This window comes from Neolamprologus brichardi, chromosome 7 (assembly GCF_056152115.1).
Source record: "Neolamprologus brichardi isolate AB-2024 chromosome 7, ASM5615211v1, whole genome shotgun sequence".
In the NCBI taxonomy this organism is placed as follows: Eukaryota; Metazoa; Chordata; class Actinopteri; order Cichliformes; family Cichlidae; genus Neolamprologus; species Neolamprologus brichardi.
Window position 1 is genome coordinate 8,288,667 of NC_142110.1, and position 23,672 is coordinate 8,312,338.

Below are 23,672 nucleotides of genomic sequence, written 5' to 3' on the forward strand. Positions count from 1 at the left end.
TAGATGCAGCAGGGTATGCATTGCATAATGATGAAGTCTAAATTAACAGTTCATGTGACAGTTCAAGCTCCTTCTTCAAATGCCTGTGTAGATGTGTTAAATGTTCAGGATATAGCAGATGTGTTGTAAATGTTCATTTTTATGCAGTCAAATGGAAAAAAGTGGTCAAAATAGTTTATTTTACTTGTCATTGGAAAGAGTTTGTGCAATACTGCAGAATGTTATCTAGCACAATTTTGTAAAATACATATTTTACTGATTTGTTTGCGTTTTATTACTTCCATACAATTGTGTTTTGAGGTATTTTTAGAAAAATGAAAGTATTAATTACATTTGAGCAAACTTAATTATTTATATTAACAAATGAATATTGTAATGAGTAGCAGTGATAAATACAATGTGTATGTAGGTTAAGTTCATTCCCAATAAAATGAAGTGTAAGATGTTTAACTACATTGCTGTCTGTATTATTGATGAAGTCCTAAATTATCACCTTTAAAGTGGTTGTGCTAATAACATCATGTGCAGTAAGACAGGCATGGAGAAAAGCTCTGACTGGGAGAGGCTGAGAACAAATGACATAGAATAGAATAATCCTTGAATTGTCCCACAAGGGGAAATTTGGATGTAACAATAGCAAGAAAGACACATACGAACAAACAGTACACAAGACACAGAACTGAAACACACACAATTTTTACATATTTACATTAAGAACAATGCTTACTAAAAAACAAAGTACTGTACTGTTATTAAATTAAATACAGATAAGATGCAAACCCAGGTTGTAGTGTGAATCTGAATCAACATTAAGATTTAAGAGTTGGATAGACTGAAGTTTTTAAATGCTGTGAATCAAATTTTATGTAAATTTGTCAAAATACTTAAATTTTTAGATTGTAACCTTTCTTTCCCTGCACGGACATCACCATGTCTTGTACTTTCTTGTACCGCAGCAGTGACTGTTTCAGTTCTTCAATTTTACGATCCTGCAAAGGAAAAGGTAATGAAAAAGAAAAATGAGGTCAGTTTATCCCCCCCCCCCCCGAGCAGCTTTGGGTAGCTGGGATGTGATACACGGTGAATCCTAGTTGGTCACATGTACCTTTTCTTCATTTGCTGCCATCAAAGACTCCACTGCCTTCTTCATCCTCTGGACTTCCACATCTAGAGAGGAGAGAAAAAGATTAATGAAAGAGTTCCTGGTGTGAAGTTTGAGGGTGTTAAAATGTGAGGATATGTAAAATTTAAACATACAGGATGCAACATTACAGGCTGTCAGTCCAGCAACATCACGGCCACACTGCTTTTTAGAAACCAAACGTACACACAGTGTTGGTGTGAGCGGGTGTTTTACATGTTAACCTTTGCTCAAACATTTCCACTTTTCAACACACTGACACACACTCTGATAGCGGTCCCTTTCAGTACTTGTGTATTTTGGCATACCTCAGCCTTTTCTACCAGTTTCCCTTCTTTCTTCACAGCCACCCTTTCACTGAGAACATTTCTGATACTTTAGAAAACAGATGGATGAACAGAACTTTTTTTGTCCTCCACTTGTTCAGTTTCCTAATTTTTTTACACTGCAAATTATGCTTATATCTCTCAAACTGTTATTTTTGGCAGTAGGGATGCACCGATACCGATACTGGTATCGGGTATCAGGGGCCGATACTGTAAAATGTGTGTGTACTCATACTCGTAAAAGTTAACCGATACCATGAACCGATACCAACTTATTTCATTAATCAGAGGGAGGCTTGTCATTTCTGTTGTAGTTTTTTAGATTGGCCACTAGGGGGCCAATTATTATTTTATTTATTATTTATTTTATAATTTTTTATATTTTATTATTTATTTAATAATAATTATTTTGTTTGTTTGTTTACAATATGGACACTCTGCAATAATTTAAAAGTTTATTTTATTCGCAAACCTAATTTGTATTTATTTTATTCCAAACAGAAGTGTTTATTTATTATTCTGAAAGCTCGAGACAGTGCCAATAGTTCAGTGATATTTTGTAAAATTACAAAGTGGAGACTCTGCAATAATTTAACAGAAGTGCTTATTTTTCACTTGAAATTTTTTTGTGGTCATTTTTATTAAGATTTTATTTTTTATCGGCAGGGAATATAATAAAACCTGTCTTCCAATTAATTGTATTTGTGTGTGTGTGTGTGTGTGTGGTAGAAGTATCGTTTTTTTGTACTCTGTATCGGCAAGTACTCAGATCCAAGTATCGGTTTGAAAAAATTGGTATCGTTGCATCCCTAGTTGGCAGTGAAACAAAAGGCCAAAACTTTGAGATAAATCTACTCAAGGATGACTACAAACAAAGAAAATCCTTCTTCTGGAGTGAACCTGATAGAAAAGCTGCAGAATGACCTCAAGAAACTCATTTATACTGAAACATTTTGAGAATCTGGCTGAGCAGAAGCAGTCCTAAGGATAAACTGTCTGTTAAACATTAAACTGGTCTGGTCTACAGCTACAAATGTTTATTCAAGGTTACTTCTACCCAAGAAAAGTTTGACTAGTTATTAAACTCGGGGGCCTCGCTTATTTTTCCTCACCTGCACTGTAAATGTTTAAAAGGTATGCTCAAGACATGAAGGTAGCTTGTGTTTTTGCTTTAGTCAATAGGATTCTTAAAATGGACACTTGTAATTTGTACTTCAATATAGAGAATCATGGAGAGTGCGTGTGCTGTGCATGAAAAATGAAACTGTTCTATACAGATGAATGTAGAGTATAGTATATATAACTGATGGGAAAGTGGACATTTATTAAGACAGCTGTACATGAAAGAAACTGAAAAGCACAACAGCAGGACAGGTTAGCAGGGTGCGCACACACGCACACACAGGTTGCTGGTGAAGAGAGGTAGGTGATTAACGTTGGAAGACATGAGTCAGAAGGTGGAGTAAGCAGTCTGAAGGGTCACAACAAACAGTTCATTCTTCATTCCTGCTAACAACACAAGGCAAACTGTTCTTGTTGCTGTTGTAGCCGGGCATTAAAAACTCAGTGACAAGATTCGTGCCATTAAAAAAAAAAGTTGAGATGTGGCGCGCTGTGGTCGGGTACTAGCACTGCAACTGGTTATAATGGACAAGCAGAGTTCAGATGGCTCATGCTCGTTCATGCAAATAGGGGTGGAGGTGAGTGCAATAATAAAATCACGGACATAAAAACCCCCCTTACGTTTTTCTTTCAGCCTCTTTCTAAGAGTTTCATCTGGATGAGAGACTAAACAGGACAAGAAATTATAAAATTGGTGCCTAGTAAATGCAGACTTAAGGAAGTGGTGTTTCTGATTGCACTTGACTTAACCATGCATTATAGCAAAATGCAGTAATGCGTGGTCAAGTAAATTATTTGCAAAAATACATACATTTTTGAGCGTGAAAACAGAATCTAACCAGATTTAATCGTTTTATGCCTCAAAAATTAAAAAGAAGAAGAAGAAGAAGAGGTGCCAAAGGGAGAGGTCAAAAAACCATAATCATACAGCAAGCACAACAGTCATCCTGGGAAAAGCCGACCTTCATCGCCTGGAGTTTGTGCTCTTTCCTCTGTTTCTCATACTGCATCTGGCCCATTTTGATTTTCAGGCTAGAAAGTTTGGCCATTAGTGACTAGCAGTAAAGAGACAAGCCACGGAAAGAAGAAGAAAACAGAAATGGGAAGGAGAGAAGATAAAAAGAGATCAAGAAATGTTGAATATCTAAATTTCCAGGAAAATGACCACTAAAGCAGATTAAAAGTAGGCACCGCAACAAACAACAAAACCCCCAAAGCTACACGCAGTTACTACATGCAGTTCAAGAAGCATACGATAGAAAACATCCAAAGCAATCATCTGGAAAATTCTAGTAAGCAGAGTCCCTCCTTCACCTTTTCTAACGTCAGCATATAAAAGGGTGGTGGCAGTCTGATAGTCAGCTGGCCTTCACCTAGTTTAGTTTAGCTTTTTGTGTTCTTGGTTAACTTCTCTTTTCAAACTGTAAAACAAACAATTTTCTTGTCTGTGTTGTAACAATTAAGGGTCCATTTGATATTTGAACTCGTTTCCTTTTGCAACCAAAACCTAAATTCACAGCATTCAAACAGCCATGAGAATCTCTGAATGAGAAGGAAAAAAAATCCTAAATAACACGAAAAAATCTTAGATGTTGTTAATGGGATTGGATTAAGAGGCAAAAGGGTGACAAACTCTTTGTGACCAGGAGAGAGGAAAAAAACATGGTGGTTAGTAATCCCCCAGCCTCTGACTGACCACCTTCAAAGCAATTGCATCAGTTACCTGGCAAAAGGCAATTTGACTCAAAATAACTGAACTCCTTCTCAGACAATTTGGTAAAGGTTTGTCAATATGTCATCTAATTCATAACACCCCATTACACTGCAATCAATCAGAGTCACTGTTCCAGTGAGTGCAAATCATCTATGATGAGCCTTTTTGCAATAGAGGACTCAAGTCAGTGGTTGCATTGTGGTTATATCCCACATAAAAAAGGAAGGCTGCTGAGCACCAGTGTCATTTTGAAGAAGTTGAATCACCATCCTGCAGCAGTGTGGCACCATTTGTGGAGGAACTTTGAAATTTCTGTTTCAAATTTATGATGTTCTGGCTGGACCCTGAATATAAATACATTTTTGATGTAAAATTCTGTGTACGTAGACAGCAACAGATTGGCCACATATGTCAACAGATTTGCAACTTTTGCAGATTAATCACAAACACATTGCAAGTACAAAAAAATTCCAAAAAGTTAGAACTCCTATGGACAGAAAGTCCATAGGAGGTGTAGAAGTGGCAGAAGCTTTTCGTTTCAGTGGTCTCAGAATCTCCTCTCTGCTTTTCAAAGATGATGTGATTAAGCTGGCTTTATCAGATGATGGCCTCCAGCTCACACTAGAGCAGTTTGGAGCAGAGTGTGAAGCAGTGGGAATGAGAATCAGCACTTCCAAATCTGAGGCCATTGTCCTCAGGCGGAAAAGGGTGGAATGCCCACTCTGGGTCAGGGATGAATTCCTGCCCCAAGTTGAGGAGTTTAAGTATCTCGGGGTCTTGTTCATGAGGGAGGAGAGAATTGAGTGGGAGATCGAAAGATAGATTGGTGCTCTGGGTGCAGTGACGCGGATGCTGTGCGGGTCCATTGTAGTGAAGAGAGAGCTGAGCGTGAATGTAAAGCTCTCAATTTACCGGTCGGTGTACGTCCCATCTATGGTCACGAACTTTGGGTAGTGACTGAAAGAACGAGATTGCAGATACAAGGGGCAGAAAAATTAGCTTTTACTGAGTGGCTGGCCTCTTCTTAGAGATAAGGTGAGGAGTTCAGCCATCCGGGAGACACTTAGATTAGAGCCGCTGCTCCTCCATGTTGAAAGGAGCCAGTTGAGGTGGCTTGGGCATCTGACTAGGATCTCTCCTGGGCGCCTCCTGGGTGAGACATCCGCCACCTTGAGGAGGTCCCAGGGCAGATGCAGGACATGCTGGAGACATATCTCTCAGCTGGCCTGGGAACACCTTGGTATTTCCCTGAAAAAGCTGGAGGAGTTAGCCAGGGAGAGGGAGGTCTGGGCTTCTCTGCTTAGGCTGCTGCTCCAATAGTGTAACAGAGCCCCGGATAAACGAAAGAAAACATAGATGGATGGATGAATAGATTGCATTCAGTTTCCCCCCTCCCCTTCAGATTTTACACAGCATCTGAACTTTTTAGGAATTAGGGTTGTAAATGCCAACTCAACCCCATTTCAATTTAAAACCGACACTGTATTATCACCATTTTGATCCATCAAAGCCGCTCTGCAAATACCAGCTGACTGAGTGATCACAGTCCTCGTCCACATCTGCAAAGGAACCATTTCCAAGGCAACAAGATCCAAATGCTCATTGCATAGTTGCAAAAATTCTGGCTGTGCTGTGGTCTCAAACCACTGTTTTCCCTACTGTGACTACAGCATAATACTAGACAAATAGCAGCTGAAATGGTTGCATGAATAACTTTATCCAGGTAACAAGAGATGTACAGATATTATATTTTTTTAAAGGGCATAAAAGAACATTTCAGCTGTTAAGTATTGACTTTAAACAGAATGGTGGATTTTGGCTGTTTAGAAAAGGGTAAAACTAGTCCTTAAGATACATACACAGCCAGTAAAGTGCTCTGGGATGACTCACCTTAGTGGATTTAAGTTTCTTTTCATACTGTAGTTTTTCAGTCTCCAGTTCAGTCAGTCTGTACCGCAGCTCATTAATTTCAAGAATCAAATCCTGACAAAAGAAACAAAGAACAGGTCACACCTTAAATACTGAAGGATAATCCCCCCCCCCCCCCCACACACATTTTTTTGTCCTCTAGATAAAAATTTAACTCTAAGATTCCAAAATGAAATTTAAGTGAATCATTTTAACATCTCATTAACTGCTCCCATCTTGCAAATGTGACTTGTATCAGCAAAAAGTTCTATAAAGTGACTACAAATGCATTTGAAAGCAGCAAATCAGTGCTTCCAAGCAGCAGCAGTGACAAAATGAGGGGAAGCTGCTTGTAGAAAAGAAGTGATTTATGTGCTGTGAGGCGGAACACGGACAGCAGCTTTTTGTTCCAGCGGGGTGGAAGAGATGGCCGCGCTGCTACAACAAGACCATGACGTGTTTGAAAGCTTTCCAGACATTCTGCTCGGTCTATCTGGGAAGCAGAGAGCTTCCCATCTCTAGTAAACAAATGACTGACAACATCTTTATAAAAATCTTGTCTAATAAAGTAACAAAAAAAAAATCCAATTAATATTACAATAATGTGGGTATACCGTCAATGGCTAGTTTAGCAAATACTAACAAGGAATAAAAATGACTTTGAGACTGATAATAAGACGGGATCCTCTCTCCCCGAGATTTAGGAGAAAATAAATGAGTGTTTCATTATTGTTGAGCCTGTGTGTGTGTCTGTGTGTGTGTGTCTGTGTGCGTTAAGTGAGATAGAAAAGAAACATTCAGAAACAAAGAGGATTAGTTCACTTCGCTGTCCCTAAATCCGTCATCAAAGTCAAGCCTCTCTTTTTTCATACTGTTGAGTTTCAGCTTAAGGTTGGACACTTCAGACATAAGCTCAAGCTTCTGAGTCTCCAGAGTAGTTCTACACAGAAGCTCCTGTAATAACAAACAAATAATCTGTGTAAACAACACTGGTAGTACAGGAATTATTGTGTAAAGGTGGAGACACAAAAAGTCATTTGCAAAGCCTCAATGAGTAACAGTTTTAACAAGACGCCCCTGTTACACCCACTTATAAACTTAGCACAGCAGTGCACACAGTAGATGTTTACTTGACAGGAGGGTGTGAACTCAGCTCTTCCAGTTGAGAGTCAGCACCACCCAAACTTTCCCGTCCTCAGAGTGTAAGACAAACACACAAACACACACAGACCTGTTGCAGCATCTCCTCTGTGGCGTTGAGCTTCTCCCTGTGCTCATCCAAACACAAGTCCAGATCCCGAATCTTCTCCCCCTGAGCCTCAACCTGGTCTGTCAGTACACTCACCTGCATGAACACAAGGTAACACATTTTTAGAAAGGACAGCAAAGCCTGATATTAAACAAACCAAGGGCCAAGTTATTAAAGAACATGATGAGCCAAAGTTATCAGTTCCACTCTTTGTACTATTATAGATTTTTAAGAGTTTCAAGTCAGAAGAGAAATCTCTCTTAGTACGTCAGGGGTGGCGGCAGCTTTAGAATCATGCAATCAACATATACAGATACCCTGCTCCTAAAAACAGTGAGGGAGAGAACTAAACAAATCTGATCACAGTTCAAGTGCAATAAATCTTTTGCATGTGGGGCAGAAACACGAGCAAGCTTTGAAACCTCCAGTTAGGTTTTACAATGTTTCAGTTCCTTTCCAGATCCTGGAGAGTCCACCTGTAGCTACCCATAAATTATACAAACACTGGCTAATAATTACATTAGTAACCATTTGCCACCCCAGGGAAATTCATTAAAAATCAATAAACAAAAATGAATTCAATAATAAAGCATTATGTGAACTATTATTCAGAAATTTGCGGTTTCTTGACGTTTTCAGAGCAGCAGCAGATTTATTGAGTTTATTAAGGACGTCAGGCTGTGCTCCATTTTCACCTTTTAACTCTGCGTTGGTTTAAGTACTAGGAGTATTTTCTTAAGTAAAACAATATTTATCAGTAAGTGTTTTTTGTGTGTCAAACCCCTGACTTAATTTTTAGAGCTTCAAGCATTCTTTCAATGCTTGATGTTGCTAGGTTACAAAAATGGTTTTCTCGCCCGCCATTGTTTACAGTGTTGATAACGCAAGTCCTGCCCCTTCTTGTTTTTGACTGGTCGATGAGAGGGAGAAGTAACATCGATGAGCTTCACAGGACTTTTACAGAAAATAGACGGTGGAGGAGATGGTAAAATTATGGAATTACTGCTAGACAGGTACCTGAAGCACAAGAGACTCCTTATCACTCTCTAGTCGTGAAAGCCTCTCCTGGTAGTGGTCACCTCCACCCAATGAAATGTGTCCGTTAGACTGGGGAGAGAAAAATAAATTATTAGAAGAACTCTTTAATGTCTACTAATGTTCTCAGCTGAAATTCTTCACATCAAAGTGCCTGAGCAGCTACACCACTTCACCCTGCACAAATAAAACCTTACATGGTTGAAATGGAGAGCTCACATTCAGACTGCTGTACACAGAGTGGGTTACAGTATTACACAAAAACTCTCACTGGCCTGCAGCCAGTCACTGCTCTGATTCACAAGAAGTCTGTGCGTTTCTTGCTGCACATCAACTGTGACACCAATACAGCTAATGCATCTTGGATTCCATGGGAACCCAGCAGTACAGGACAATTGTTCTGCGTTTTCGCTTAGCAAACAAGCCATTTGTGGACTTGGATACAAGACTGTTTGCCCACACTGTTCTGTATTAATACAGCTTTAATTTGGCACACGCAACAATCAGAATCAAACCAGCTGTGCTACAGTTTGTTTGAAGGACGTCATGCCCAGCCATCACAGGAGAAACTCCTTCCATGATTTTTTGATTTATTATTAGTCCTTTATTTATCCAGGTAAAAAAATCTCATTGAGATTAAAAATCTAATTTCCAAGAGAGATCTGGCAAGATTACACAACTTGCACCGATTTCAAAAACAGAAAATGCAACACGAGCGCTACAACGGTTTACCCTGAGGCTACACTTTTCTGGATGGCAGAAGAGCAAAAAGTGGTCTGTTTGCTTTAATTTCTAAAGACCTGCTAATAAACTTTATCTCTTTCCATGAATCCAACTGATATTTCTAACATCCACAAGTAAGGGTCTTACCATGTGACCGTGGAGCCACTCAACAAAGCTGTCAGCTGTGGAGTCGGGGATCTGGCATCGTAGACTCTCCCTTTCCTCCGAGTCCATCAACTCTAGGACACTTCTTAGGTCTTCCAAAAGGTGAAGCGCTCGCAAACTACCCATAAAAGGTGACGTAGGCGACTGGCAGTCAAACAAACCATTGGAGTAGTCTATAGCTTTGGAACCTGAGACAAAAGAATCACAACAGGAATAAATATGAGGATAAAATTAGTCCAGAGACAGACTGCAGTGTCATCTTATGCTGCATGTGATGTTTGTTGACAAGCTTTAGTGAGTAAAAGTTCTCATCTGCTAGATTACAGAGGACATCAATCATTTTGTGGCTCAGGCACTAACAGTAATTGAAGAACACAATATAATTTTCCAAAATGTTGGGATGCTGTGTAAAATGTAATCACATTATTTAAAGCCAACACTGAATACACAATTTATAAAAATGTTGAAACTGAATAACTGTCATTAAAAGAAAAAGCGTATGTTAAAAAAAAAAAAAAGTGTATTTCATAAAGGTTGGAACATGTTTACCACTGTGTTGCATCACCTCCTTTTTTAAGCAACATTTTAAGCCTTCTGATGAGGACACAAAAGGCTGGCAAAGTCACAAATGTTCCATCCTTACAACAGGTTTGCCTCTCCTTTCTGGACCCTTCTTATAGACCTTTGCTACTTTAATTAAAGTAGAATCTGGTTTGGCATAATCTTGCTAACATAATCAAAGATCTTAAAGACATTGTCTGGATGGCAGAACACATTACAATTATGCTGCAGCATCGATAGCACCTTTACAGATTTGCATGTTACCCATGTCACAAGCACTAATACACCTCGTCACATCAATACTGATTGATCAGACTAAAGAACTTTTTTTTCTCTCGACTTTTCACCAGTTCATGTCAAATGATGTCATGCCAAGTCATTTGTGTTATACACATACACACACAAATACCAGCATTGTAACATTACTCTGAACAGGTGAACAGACATCTGGGCATAGACCCACTGAGGGGGGAAGGGATATGGAGAGAAATGTAATGCATATAGGTGACTGAATGAGATTTACATAGGTAAAAAAAAGAAAAAAAGAAAAAAAGAAGGGACGACCCCCCCCCCCAAAAAAAAAAAATGATGCTATGAGATTGACCTTCACTTGGATTCTTTTATTGGTAAAGACTGACAAATACATGGGGTGGGGCATTAACTTTTCCCAGCTTTTAAAAGGGGTAGAAAAAGTTTAAGAACCACTGGTTTAGAGTTACACAGACTCAAAGTGCAAAGAATAAAGGCTAGATGGAGCACAAGATATCACATGACAGCTTGAATGTCAGCTGTGCAACAAGCCATAACAAGACACCAGATAAGGGCTTATCAATGTTGACTCAACCTGGAAGACCTGCAGAGACTTTGTTGCTTTAGGCTTTCACAAGTACTAAAAGTCATGGTAAAATATTGCGCTGATACTTTTTAACGGGAGAGGTTTACCTGCTATAATTCCATCCATCTGCTCAAGAGCAGCAGCCAACATGTCGCTGGCATCAGACATCATCTTCAGTCACTGACAAACCTATAAAGACCAATAAAACCAGTTTAAAGGGTTAGCCCCGAAACACAGTAAATGTTTTAAAACTATTTTTTAAACTACAGTTCAGTTCACATTTCAACTTACAGGTTACAGATTTTTTTTTTTTCCCCAAACATGTCTGCTCATTTGCTCATGAACATAAAATAAACTTTTATTGTTATGTATTTCCAGTTCACTCTTGAGCAGGATGATCTTTGAATGTTACAGCTTTAACCAGACATATATTTTTAAAAACTTGTTTAAGCCACAAAAAACAAAACGAAACAAAATAAAATTTCCTGATTAGCAGAGGCAAATCAAAATTGTGAGATACCCAGTTGGGATAATGATTACAAATTTTGACTTATGGATGGCAGCAAAGTGGCAGAAACCTAGCGCACCGTAGTGCTGGAAGATAAAAATTGTGTTTTGCTAAGAATTTTGATTTCGATCTGATGTTATGCATATTTTGATATGCCAGTTGTTTAATATTAAATTAAACCAATATCTAAAACACTGGTGTTCTGAATGTCCTATCAACAGGACAGTGGGAACTTTGTTTGGATTGAAATAAAGATGCATTTCCGTGTCCCAGTCTTTACATTTGCCCAAACAACACAGCAGTCCCTTTCTCTTCTGATGTTCGAAAGACCCTGCTGTATATTTGTACATGTTTAAGCATGCAAATAGAGATGTTCATGTGCACACAAACATCCACTGACACCTCTTCTTTATTCAGCTACCTTCAATCCTGGGAGTGCCCAGCACTGGGACGTTCCACCAGTTTCAGACTTTATGGAAACCACCCACAGACTGAGCACTGTTATTTAAGCATTTCTGTAGTCACAGTTTCCATTATGTGTAAAAGAAGCACGTACTAAAACACAAGACTCGACACAACACACAGCAGACTGAGAGGAGATGAGCACCCAGCATGCCACTGGTCCACAGTAAAGTGCTGGGTGGTTTCCAACAGTAAAATCCTGAATGTGTGTAAAGATGCTTCTCTCAGTAACAACAGTAGCTGCTTACTACACATTTTGCAAAAGACCTGACATTTAGAAATGGCAGGGCAGAATTCGAGCATTTTACAATGTTTCCATGGAAGGACGAGGGCTGGTATACAAATATTTCTGCACATATATCCATAAATATTTCATGCCTGTGTGTGTAGACACCCCGAAAAAACAATTGCAACCCATTAGAAACCCTGCAAGGGATGACCTTTGAATGGTTGTCAGCTAAAATCTAAACTAAACTGACTAATTGATTAATTATACAAATCATACTAGTTTATATAAGAATTTGGTTTGCTAATAAGCAGCACGAATTCAAAAGTCAATATAATTTAGAAGCTAGAACTAAGAAATAGTTGACATAATATCAGCTACAGTAATGTGCAGGGGTACTAATGTACATTTTTTATTTAATTACACTCTCTTGTTAACACAATTATAACATCAGAGCCATCTTTGGATCCTTGGTTAACATCCTTGCAAGCTTTGATTCGGCTGCTGTTCACAGTATACTGCTCAGTGCATGGTTAAGCTGCTCAATTAACACTTTGACAAAGTTGGATTTCACTCACTTTGCTTTTGCAGGCAGAAAAGCAGTTTAGAAATTAGTAAATTAGAACAGCTTTTGCACGCTGGCCGAAGGATCAGGTGTGCGACTGGCTGCAGGAGCAGGGTCTTGGTCTTTATGTAAACATGGCTCGCGTGTGGATCTCCTCTGGACAGACGCTGCTACAGGCCTCGCAGCTGGACCTGGAGAGGGTGCGATGAAGCAGAAGAATTTAATAAATTTACCAACACTGGAAGAAAAGCATTCCTGCCCTGAACTTCCTGTGCAGTAACTGGGGAATGTTGTGTGTTTAATCCAAACTTGTGGATGTTTAGGAGCTGGGCATCAAACAGCCACTGCACAGAAAGAAGCTCCAGCTGGCTCTTCAGGCCCTCGGCTCAGAAGAGGAGGACAATAAGGGAAAGCTGGACTACAACTGGGTGACAACTAAGTACCAGCTGCTAGTCGAAGATATGAGTCTGCTGGTCTGTTTTTTATGTTTGTGATGTTTTCATCAGAATTGTGAACATCACAGCAGATGCCTTTGTGTGAAAGTAACTGAGAATAAAACAAAAAAACATGAAGGAGATTTTTCTGCCTGGATTTTTATAGCAGACAACCTTAAAAAGATTCTGCAATTTTGCATAATTTTAAAAAGTTTTAGTTTCTTCAGTATTGAACAGCAGAAATTAGGCTTTCTTGTCCGAGGTCATTTAAGTAAAAAAAAGAAAAAAAAAAGACAGCGGCCGACAGCGCTGTAAAAAATGGTAGACTTGTGGGTAATAAGCAAATGAATAATGCAGAAAACAGAGATTTGAGATGGGTGTTTGAAGTAGAGAGAGAGAGAGAGAGAGACATAAACACAGAGCGGACCCGACGCATCAGAATCGGTGAGCTCCGACAGCGTGTCCGTGTACAGGCCATCAGGTGAGAAAGCCGAGAAAGAGAAAGCTGATTCTGATGCATCGAGTCCGCTCTGTGTTTACGTCTTTGTGTGGAATCCGTGTACCTGCTCTCATTTGCTGTTTGGTGGTTGTTGAATTAGTTTTGTGAGCTTTAATCTGAGAATCTGGCGTTTCTGGCAAAACACAGTTCTATTTAAAAGTCGTTTCAGGATTTAATGAATCGATATCGCTTTATTCAAGCTACTCACCTCTCTCTATCCACCTGCACTTTCAACTGGACCACGGCCAATCAGAGAGGTCCCGCCCCTGACTATCTCTGAATGGTTTAGTCCACGATAGGGGCATACTGTGTGTCTGTTGTTGACCACAGAGAGTTGCAGAGATTTTTTTTTGTTACCCGAAGAGTTGGTCACACTGGTGCGACCAAATATTTTTTTTAGTTGCACCACTGAAAAATTTGGTCGTATTTGCGACCAAATTAGTCGCACTCTAGAGCCCTGAATGGTCATCAAACATTTTACTGATATATACTGAGATGCCAAAACTCATCATTAAGGGTCCAGGTGAGGCCCTTCAGGGGGAAAAAGTTAAAATGAGAGTGCTATGGTTACGTGCCTGGATCCAGGGGACATTCGTTGAGTTTTGAAAACTCCATGGGCGTCTTTCCCGTGAGAACGCAATTCGAGCTTCGGCGGCATGATGGACATCCTGAGAAAAGCAGAGTTATCTTCATTAATAAAATATGAATATTGCTTCAGTGTTGTTATAAAGCAGAATACGTCAGCACAAATGAGTGAAGAAGGTCAGTTTATCAGCAAACAAAGCTTAAAAATCACAAAAGCTAAATCTTTTTTTAGCACTTGTTGGCTTACTGAGCTTTGCTGGAGAGGTTTTAAATTTGTAGATTTGATATAAATGTAACATAAATATGTCTGCATCACAGAAAAGAAGCAGGGGAGGGGGAAAAAAAAGATACCTTCCAATGGGCAGCGCATTGCGAATTATCCTCTGACTGCCACGGGTGTACTCTATATCCACTGTGATGGGCGCAGAGTAGGTCATATCTCTGAGACGACACTTTGGGATGAAACAGATGACTCTCAGCTATATCTCATCATCTTTAAAGGAAAGTATTGGAGGTGTAGGCACTCAAATATAAGTAACAAAAATAATTAATTAAGAAATACCTCTGAGGGCTACAACTAAATGCTAGCTGAGTCTAGAGATGCCTGAGTGAGACATGTTCCCTCTGTATTTAATGTGTGATTATCTGTCCAAAGTGTAGAGAATTAATGTGTAATGATATATATATATATATATATATATATATATATATATATATATATATATATATATTATTATTATTATTATTATTTTAACTCATTTAAAGCTGTGTTTTTGATTACTCAAAGGCTTTATTCAACTTTAATTAAACCACAGTAAACAATGGTTCATATTTAACAGCAGAAACACATGCTACTCTCACCTCGTGGGGAGAGACTGGTCTGGTCACATTGAAGCTTTCTTCCACATCCGGCATGCCAACATAGATATTGAGGTATCTGCAAATATTTAAAAATCCATTATTTCCTCTTTTAATAAAAAACAAAACAAAAAAACAACTTGTTGTGCATGTCTGCAGTGTTAAAGTCAGTGATGGTGGATGCACACAGTGACTTACTTGAGGTACCACATTGGATCAGCATCACTTGTGATTTTCTCATTTGCCTTCATAATTTTTTTTGATCTAGAAGAAGAACAAATGAGACATTGATGCTCAAAATCCAAATGTACATGAAAAAGCAGCAACAGACAAAGACATGCTCGTGTTTTACCTCTACATTAATGAAATAGTTGAATGAGTCGATGTGCTGCTTTACCAAACCTTTCACCTGCAAAACACACATGATATACATGTTTACTCTCCCAAATAATATTACTCACACAGATGTAGACCCACCAACTGTTCTGTCATCATCACACAGGAGGATACTTTGATATTTGATGACAAAGAAAAGTAATTTAAAGAAGGTCCATGACTTAAAACTTTGACAGGGTAAAAGAACAAGACACGCTGTACGCGGTATATTTGGTCATTATGGCAATATTTCATTATTTCATGGCCATACTGGACTCAGAACAAGACACGCTGTACGCGGTATATTTGGTCATTATGGCAATATTTCATTATTTCATGGCCATACTGGACTCAAATGTTTCACTTTTTACTAAATGTATTTCTTTGGCCAAAAATATCTTGCTAAGGAATCAGAAGAAAAATGACCAGATAACCACATCAATAAGCTTACCAAAACTGCTTTATGTAACTTAAAAAATATAAGATTAGAAAATCCCTATCTCAAACTGACTGTGAGAAATTGGACATCAGGGGAGGTTAGTTTATTGCAGCGCTCTAGTTTCAGGACTCCCCAAATTATCAGTTGGATTTCCCTTACTCATTTAAAATCTAGCCTTGGAATCCTTACAGGTACACAGAAATCACAAAGCTTTTGATGATTTGGTACCCAGTACAGACATCTCAGGTCATCAGTTTCAGATCTGTTCTCAAAATCGTATCTTAGTGTGTTGAGGGTACTTTCAGATATTCTGGCTCTGTTCCTTGGAGCAGGCTGCTGACCTAGGATCAGTTACATCTCTGTGTACATTGAAAAACAGACTCAAAACCTTTTTAGCCGCACAGGCCCACAGCTAATAGATGCTGTTGTTTTATTTAATTGTTTTTAATGCCTTAAGACATCATAAACCTACAAAGGGTTTTTTTCAGCTGTCATGTAATTCTGTATAAATAATCATTCTGTAAAATATGTAAAATTTCTGTATAGCTGTATATCTCATATTTCTGTATAGTTTTTTTAATTTCATATTTCTGTATAGATTTTCATATTTATATCCTGTTCATAGCCTGTACATAGCTTGTACTCACTACAGCCTGTACATATTTATAGTTATAGCATATTCATAACATACCTTCATACCGTGTACATTATGACATACCATAATAGATCCATTTCTGTAATATACATACATATCTATATTATTTCTAATAAATATTTGTAATACATCTATATTATGGCTAAAGCACTTCTTGATGGATGCAAACTGCATTTCGTTGCCTTGTACCTGTGACATGTGCAGTGACAATAAAGTTGAATTCTATTCTATTCTATGTAATGACCTGTACTATTTAAATAAACATGTCATTGTTATTGTTTGACTGCTTTGGAGTGATAGGAAGGCAACAGTAAGTCAAATTACTACTACACCACTACACGAAACTGAGGCTACATTTTGCACAGACTCAGCAATATAAGATTGGAAAAAGGTTTTCTGGTCTAATGAGTTTTGATTTCAGAATTTGGTGTGAACATCATGAAAGCATGGGGCTGCTGGTTGGGGGACATTATCTTCTCACACTTCAGTCCCCAGTTGACTAAGCACCATTTAAACACCAAGGCTTGCTGAGGATTGGTGCTGACCACAGTATGGCTGCTTCCAGCAGGGTAACGCACCATCTCACAGAGCTCAGATCACCTCAAACTGTTTTTATAAACATGACAGCACACTATTATAGTTTCTACCATACTTTAAACATATTTTAATCAAGCAGCATTAAAATTTAGTAAAAGTGTGTAAGGGCTGGTGTGTTCTGTTACCTTCAGGAAGGCTGGTAACAACTTCCATTTTTCCTGTTAAAAAGGGAAAAAGAGCAAATAAACAACAAGTCCGTTTTTATTCATAACGCGAAAACTATTCAAACTGTGTACATACTTATGCACTTTCTCCAAATTGTACACTAGAAAAAATATCTGTCAGAAACAACAAACTGGGACACAGGACGTTCCCCTTCACTCTGCATCTCTATGAGCTAACAGCCTCCACGCTAGCGTTAGCATCTCTGTGCTCGTGCTGCTACACTTTCGGTCCTTTCCAGTCTTCATACTCACAGCGACGGTGTTGACAGGAGCCGCCAGCTCCTGTGGAGTCATGTCGCTAAACTGTCCTCCCAGGACCTCCATGGTTTACTCCACTGCTTACTCCACTGCTTAACAGCAAACACACAAAAACCTGTACCAACTGTCAGTGTTGATATCTTGCAAGCGTGACTCCTTTGTGTTGCACTCTAAAACGTCCGTACGACCGGAACCAAGAAAAGCGTTCCGATTCTGTAACTCAAAAGGACTGTATCGTTCTACTTTTTAAAAATTACCTCATATAATATTGTATTGTAACGCACAGTTACTCACGATTGCGTCACAAAAAAGTAACTGTGCGATGCAAAAAACAGTACAATGAGACTTTAAAATGTTTTCTGTCTTATTGGATTCATTTATTTAATCTAAGTTCATATTCTCTCTGATCTCGCACTCTCGTGTTTTCTTTAATGAACTACTGTGATAAAATTTTAAGAGAAATGAATGGCACGTGGTTCATTAGACTTAAGTCAGATGTCTTGCTCTAGAAGTGACATCTCCAGTTTCATTATTCACTGATGACTCCTCTACTTCTGGATCACCTATCAGTGCATTGAAAATATGTTGAAACCACCATTACTAAAATTTAAAAACGAACTTAACCTTGACTTCATTAATATCAATCTAGTTAACACAAAAGTTAAACAGTAAGATATTGATAGACCTGTAGCTTGCTACTGTCAACAACCTTCTACTGCTTAGAGGTATTTCTAATTTGGCTTTCTGTTTTTCTTCTTTTTTTCACATATGGTGTACAAACAGTGTAATGACTGTGAATGCTTCTATGCTGGTAATGTCAGGGCTATGTGTGCGGGCAGGCGGAGATGAGGATCCAAATGCAGGACTCGAACACAGAATTGTAACTCAAAACCTCAACTTCATTGCTGGAGAAAACAAATCATGAACTGAACACAAAAATACTGAACACGAAAACACACAAGTATAACCCGATGGTACGACGCAACACTGAGCAAGGGCAAACACAGGGCTAATATACACAGGGAAGTAATCAGGGAATGGAAAACAGGAGGGAGACACAGCTGGGAGAGATTGGGGCTAACGAGTCAGGGGATCAAAGCTGGACACACTGACATAAGACACAATCCTTCAAAATAAAACAGGAAACAATACACACTAAACTAAGACACGGACTGGACAGAGAGAGACAGACTAGACACTGAACTAAACCAGCAATAAACACGAGAACACAAAACCTAAGAACTAATCCCTAAACAAGAATAACTAAAACATGGATTATTAATAATAATAATAATAATAATCATCATCATCATCATCATCATCATAACCAACAAAAGCACCACAAGAGAATAAGAAAACAATCCATAATGCAAAAACACACCAAAACATAACAACTCAAAGTACTGGGTCAAACTGACCCAGAACCGTGACAGGGCTAAATTTAAAATTATTAAACTTACTTAAGACAATGTATATTCTTCTATGACAAAAAATACAAGTGTTCATTTAAGCAAATAAACAGAGCCGTAAGAGATGTTTTTCAAAAATTGTTTTCTTTATTTTTATTTGCCGCTAACAAATCTTTTTAAAAGATTTGTAGCTTTTGTAGTGCTCCCTACTATGTGAACCCCTCACCAGAATGTTGAACTTTTTTAGTTCAAGCAAATTAAACCTCAACAATCAAATGATCCCCTGTGAGCAAGCACTAGGCACGGTGGAAAGGAAAAACTCCCTTTTAACAGGAAGAAACCTTTGACAGAACCAGGCTCAGGAAGGGGCAGCCATCTGTCACGACTGGTTGGGGGTGAGAGGCAAAAGAAAAGAAAAATGAGAGCACGAGTTAGCTAAATGTTGCTCATGTTGTCTAACATGAACAACGTATGGTTTTCTGGACTGTGGATGAAAAGCAGTCCATCATTACTAGTCTTTAAAGGGGAACTAATCCATCACTAAGGTAGCAATATGGCTCAAGGAGGCTATAGGCAGAGTTAAAAAGGCAATCACTGTAAAGCATTGAAAAGCCCCAGTAAGCTGCAGGTATAATAAGGCCTACTGCGGCAACACCTAAACCTATTTTAAGTAGGCGTTTGGCACCATGACGCCATGAACCACTACTAGTCGGAACCACGTCAGGAGATGGTTCTGAGACAGGAGAATCAAGCTCTTAAGGTTGAAGACCAAGATTGTCCTGTGTCGGGACCACATCAGGAGATGGTTCTGAGACAGGAGAAACAAGCCCCTCAAGTTCATGAGCAAGACTCTCCTGCTGCAGAGGTTCACCAGTGATGTTGTGAACAGCAGCTAATACTTTTTCTTCCTCCTCCCTTGTCAGCTCATCCTTAAGATTATTAATTATTTCTCTTTTCGTGTTAAGATGTTCATAAAGTTCATCTATGAGATCTTGTTTATGAACAAGTTTGAAATTCTGCTTTTTGACTTTTTCTTCCAGCAGAAATATTTGTAGTGTCAGACTTTCTGTTGTCTTTTCTTGATACTCAAGATTTTCTAAATGTTTCTTGAGATTTGTGTTCTCTGTTTTTAATTTTTTTATCTCAGCAGCAATGCTGCTGTTCTCTTTAAGGAGATATTCTTCTTTCTCTTTAAAGTCATGGTGCATCCTCTGAATTGTGCTTACCTGCTCCTGCATTTTAGCCTCCAGAGATTCCACCTGTGACTGTTTTTCATCCAGTGCCTGTCTCCCCTGACGCTGAAGAGTACAAATTTCTCTTTTCAGCTCAACTGTGAGTTCTGTCTTCTGAAATATTTCCCTATGTTGTTTTTCTATTATCTCTTCTTTTTTTATTGTTTTATGGTGAGCTTCTCCCACTTGCTGCTCAAGTCTCTCTAAAGAGTCCTTGAGATCTGTGTTCTCTTTCTTTTGCTCGTTTCTCTCACTTTCAATCTGAGACAACTGAGCCTTCATGTTTTTAAGCTTATCTCTTGACTGATGGAAATGATCTTTATAATAATTCTTTTTGCACTTTAGGGTGCTCAACTCCAACTGGAGTTCTTGTATTTTCATTTGAAGCTCCATAGGGTCAGGTATTTCTCTCTCCATCAACCCATACAGTCTTTGTGATTCCTCTCGAATCTCTCTGTCAGACTGTGAATTATTAAATGTTTCGTGTGACATTTCTTTAAAGGTTTAATGCAAAGTGTCGACAAGAAAAAATGTTTGCTTAATTGTTTAAGTTTAAAAATAGTCCCTTTCTGAAAGGTTTCTGGTTTGCAAAACACAACTCGCTGTTTCCGAAAATGTTCCAAGTAAAACTGTGTTTGCGAAGGTGAAGAGGGGGTATTTAAGGACTTTTGTGGCCGCGAATTTGACGTCAGTGCTCTTTGAGCCTTTGATCCTTTGTTCGATCACAGGATCACAGGACAGCTGTGCGTAATTCTGCGCATGCTCAGAGAATGCCCATTGAGATGCACGGTTTTGTTTTGTTTTGTTTTGAATTTTTTTAAATACCCTGAAAACAGTGTTGCCAACTTAGCGATTTTGTCGCTATATTAGGGAGTTTTCAAACCCCCTTAGCGTCGGTTTTTTTTTCTAAAAAGCGACTACTGTAAAATGTAATATTGTGTTTAATTAAAAATATTAAATAGGCTGAACTCAGTTTTTATCAATTTGTTATCATAACTCGATTTAAATAAGTTGCCAGTACTTTTTATGCAAAAATGCTGATAAACTCAATTTATTTGAGTTGTCTTAACTTAGAGAAACTAAGTAAGATGGACGTTTTGTTTCTCAGTGCGGAAGGATGAAAGGTGTGTTTTGAAAATGCCCCGTCACTACCGTTCTCCTCCCTCTTGGATCAGTCCGCATGTTTATGGTGCCAGCATTTGTTATGGAGTATGTTGAGCAAACCTGGAAAAGCGTCAGCTCAAGATATTATTGTTTTCATTGCTGTGAATCTTTACCTGATACACTGACTTGGTGAGTAAATGTTTACTCTTATTCAAACTGATTTTGTGGCTTCTCTTAGTTTAGCACCAGGTTTATAATCTTGCTAGCTAGTTAGTGTTAGCCTAGCGTTGCTGCTGCCGCTGGGCTCATGTTACTTAAAAATTAACACCACAGCCTTAAAAACCTTACATAAAACTATGTCTGTGAAATTTTCTGTTGATTGTTTGAAATAAAAAAGTGAAATAAAGGCCCAGACAAAATTCTTCGGGAGGTGCAGCCATTAGGGGTGGGGTGTGGGGGGTATTTTCAATCCATAGCCATAACTAACTATATATATATATATATATATATATATATATATATATATATATATATATATATATATATATATCATGTTTAACCTGAGTAGCAAAAGAGTGCAGGGGGATTGAAAAGAATAAGCCATGAGTTAGCTGTGCTCGCGGACTCTGAGCCTTGACCTCCCGGTCAGCTATCCCGCTGGTGGATAACAGAGCTCTCCGAAAATGTGGAAGCACTTTTGCAAATATGTGATATTTTGATAAATTAAGTAGATATTTGAGCATTACACGGCTACATTCTTGCCTGAAAATATCTTAAAAGGTTATTTTGTGACCCAGAAAGGGTAGTCTGGGGAAAAGGCGGATCCATTTGTAGGCAATGGCGGAGGAGCACGGCTAAAAAACTTATTACTTTTTCTGGGTCACAAAATAAACTTTTAAGATATTTTCAGGCGACAATGTAGATGTGTAAAGTTCAAATATATGCTCAATTTATCAAGACATCACATATTTGTAAAAATGCTCCAACGTTTTCAGAGATATCCATTTTTTCATGCTTTGTGGCAGCTTTTGAACATCTGTGGCATCTATTAATGTCAAATCTAGCCTTTATTTAACAACATAAGCAAACTCTATGTTACAATAATTGCACAGCCATTAAGGATCAAATCAGTTTCTGAAAAATGTTCTGCTTTTTCTCCCTCTGCTTGCTTCTTACTGTCTTTGAGGCTCGGGACCAGCACTCCTGCTGTTGGACAGAAAGACATCAACTCAGTGGTAAGTATTTTGGTTTTCCAATATATTAGCAACTGTCAGTGACATTTATATTAATCAGGCTGAACTTTAATCATACTTTAGATCAGCCTGTTTTACTTATTGTTTTATTTGTGCTTTGGTTTGGGGAAGTTGTTTCTTTACTGATCTTTTCCTGTCTTCTGTTATTAGACTTGAGATATGACCGCACTATGCTGTTGCTGTTGACTCCAGTTAATTCTACAAGACATGCTGTGTAAGTAAACAAACAACAACAGTTTGGTCTGCATTTCTTGAAAGATCACATCCCCCAAACTTAGTTTAGAGGGTCTACACTGTATATAGTGACGTCTGCAAGTTTTCTAACAGCAAAATTTGTTTTGTGCCCAAATCATTTTGCACATCATTAGAATGAAAGTTATTGGCCATGTTTGCATAGCCCTTTTTAAAATGATGCTTTCATGACATTATTGTGTGTTGGGTGGTGGTCACAGCTATCCAGACTGACAGTGGGACATTGAATGTCACCTCTCTGGTGGGGAGGGTGCCTGAGATTGTGTAAATTGGAGTCTGTTTTATACCAAATGCAGAAAAAAATGTTTTAAGAAAGCAATTCAGTTCATGTTCCAAAAAATATGATTGTTTGCTTGCAGGACAACAGGAGAGATGAGTCCTCCGTCACAGATGGTGTGGTCAGTGAAGATGGTCGCCTGCAGGTTCAAGCTCATTGCATCTCCAACCCACATCCACTGCCACTGTACTTAAGGGAAGTTAAAGACTTTCTTCTGCACCTACATTTGGATCACCTCGATCCATGATAGTCATTTAGGCAGTAATGCCTGGACTGGAAACAAGCCATCCTTAAAATAATACAACATTCCAGCTCATGTGTTGGAATGCAAAACAAATGTGTTGTTTAAATTAGAGACTGCACTTGTGACAGAAAAACAAATATTTTATTTTGATTATATAAGTAATGTAAGTACAAAACAAACTTGAGGTAGGCCTAAACTTATTTTCAGAATAATTACATCTGAGACTTTGTTTCATTGTGAGATTATAACCATGATGGCAATATAATTGTTTGTTGTTCAGCAGAACAGTGTCCAGTATGTTGGCTGTTATACTTTGTTGTGTTTGAAAATAAAAGTTGGGCTGATTTTAACATCATTACAAAAAGTGTTGTTAATTATTTTTAATCACATTCAGGTTACCACAAATTGTTTTTTCATTTAGTTGAACTTGAAATGTTTGTCAGTAAGTAAACAATTAGTATTGTATAGTCAGAAATATCAAGTTATTCTTAATACTG

General features: G+C 38.4%; 2 protein-coding genes and 3 long non-coding RNA genes across 5 annotated transcripts; 1 reads left to right on the forward strand and 4 right to left on the reverse strand.

Moving 5' to 3' along the window:
* Nucleotides 1-904: 904 nt before the first annotated feature.
* LOC148101920 (uncharacterized) lies at nucleotides 905-3,257 on the reverse strand. Its single transcript, XR_015719231.1, has 3 exons — nucleotides 3,211-3,257; nucleotides 1,106-1,167; nucleotides 905-989 (listed from the first exon to the last, which is right to left on the reverse strand). It is a non-coding gene; the product is annotated as an uncharacterized LOC148101920 (long non-coding RNA).
* Nucleotides 3,258-7,024: 3,767 nt separating this feature from the next.
* Nucleotides 7,025-14,102, reverse strand: LOC148101921 (liprin-beta-1-like). Its single transcript, XM_087844595.1, has 7 exons — nucleotides 14,049-14,102; nucleotides 12,554-12,731; nucleotides 10,887-10,968; nucleotides 9,366-9,571; nucleotides 8,478-8,567; nucleotides 7,443-7,556; nucleotides 7,025-7,165 (listed from the first exon to the last, which is right to left on the reverse strand). Exons 3-7 carry the CDS (start codon nucleotides 10,948-10,950, stop codon nucleotides 7,025-7,027), a joined length of 615 nt encoding a protein of 204 aa, XP_087700721.1. The 5' UTR covers nucleotides 10,951-10,968; nucleotides 12,554-12,731; nucleotides 14,049-14,102.
* A 306-nt stretch (nucleotides 14,103-14,408) lies between these two features.
* Nucleotides 14,409-15,182, reverse strand: LOC148101922 (uncharacterized). The gene is made up of 3 exons (XR_015719230.1): nucleotides 15,115-15,182; nucleotides 14,920-14,995; nucleotides 14,409-14,510 (listed from the first exon to the last, which is right to left on the reverse strand). It is a non-coding gene; the product is annotated as an uncharacterized LOC148101922 (long non-coding RNA).
* A 4,223-nt stretch (nucleotides 15,183-19,405) lies between these two features.
* On the reverse strand, nucleotides 19,406-20,906 carry LOC148101923 (uncharacterized). Its single transcript, XM_087842996.1, has one exon. It carries the CDS (start codon nucleotides 20,535-20,537, stop codon nucleotides 19,569-19,571), a length of 969 nt encoding a protein of 322 aa, XP_087699122.1. The 5' UTR covers nucleotides 20,538-20,906; the 3' UTR covers nucleotides 19,406-19,568.
* Nucleotides 20,907-21,130: 224 nt separating this feature from the next.
* On the forward strand, nucleotides 21,131-23,618 carry LOC148101924 (uncharacterized). Its single transcript, XR_015719225.1, has 4 exons — nucleotides 21,131-21,338; nucleotides 22,336-22,384; nucleotides 22,553-22,616; nucleotides 23,014-23,618. It is a non-coding gene; the product is annotated as an uncharacterized LOC148101924 (long non-coding RNA).
* Nucleotides 23,619-23,672: the final 54 nt, after the last annotated feature.

Bases quoted from the DNA above. Each gene is read 5' to 3' on its own strand.
- LOC148101921 (XM_087844595.1), bottom strand. From the start codon at position 10,950: ATGATGTCTGATGCCAGCGACATGTTGGCTGCTGCTCTTGAGCAGATG. The intron at 9,572-10,886 runs GTAAACCTCTCC...CTTTTGTCTCAG, and splicing joins GATGGATGGAATTATAGCAG to GTTCCAAAGCTATAGACTAC. The intron at 8,568-9,365 runs GTAAGACCCTTA...TTCTCTCCCCAG, and splicing joins AGTGGCTCCACGGTCACATG to TCTAACGGACACATTTCATT.
- LOC148101923 (XM_087842996.1), bottom strand. From the start codon at position 20,537: ATGTCACACGAAACATTTAATAATTCACAGTCTGACAGAGAGATTCGA.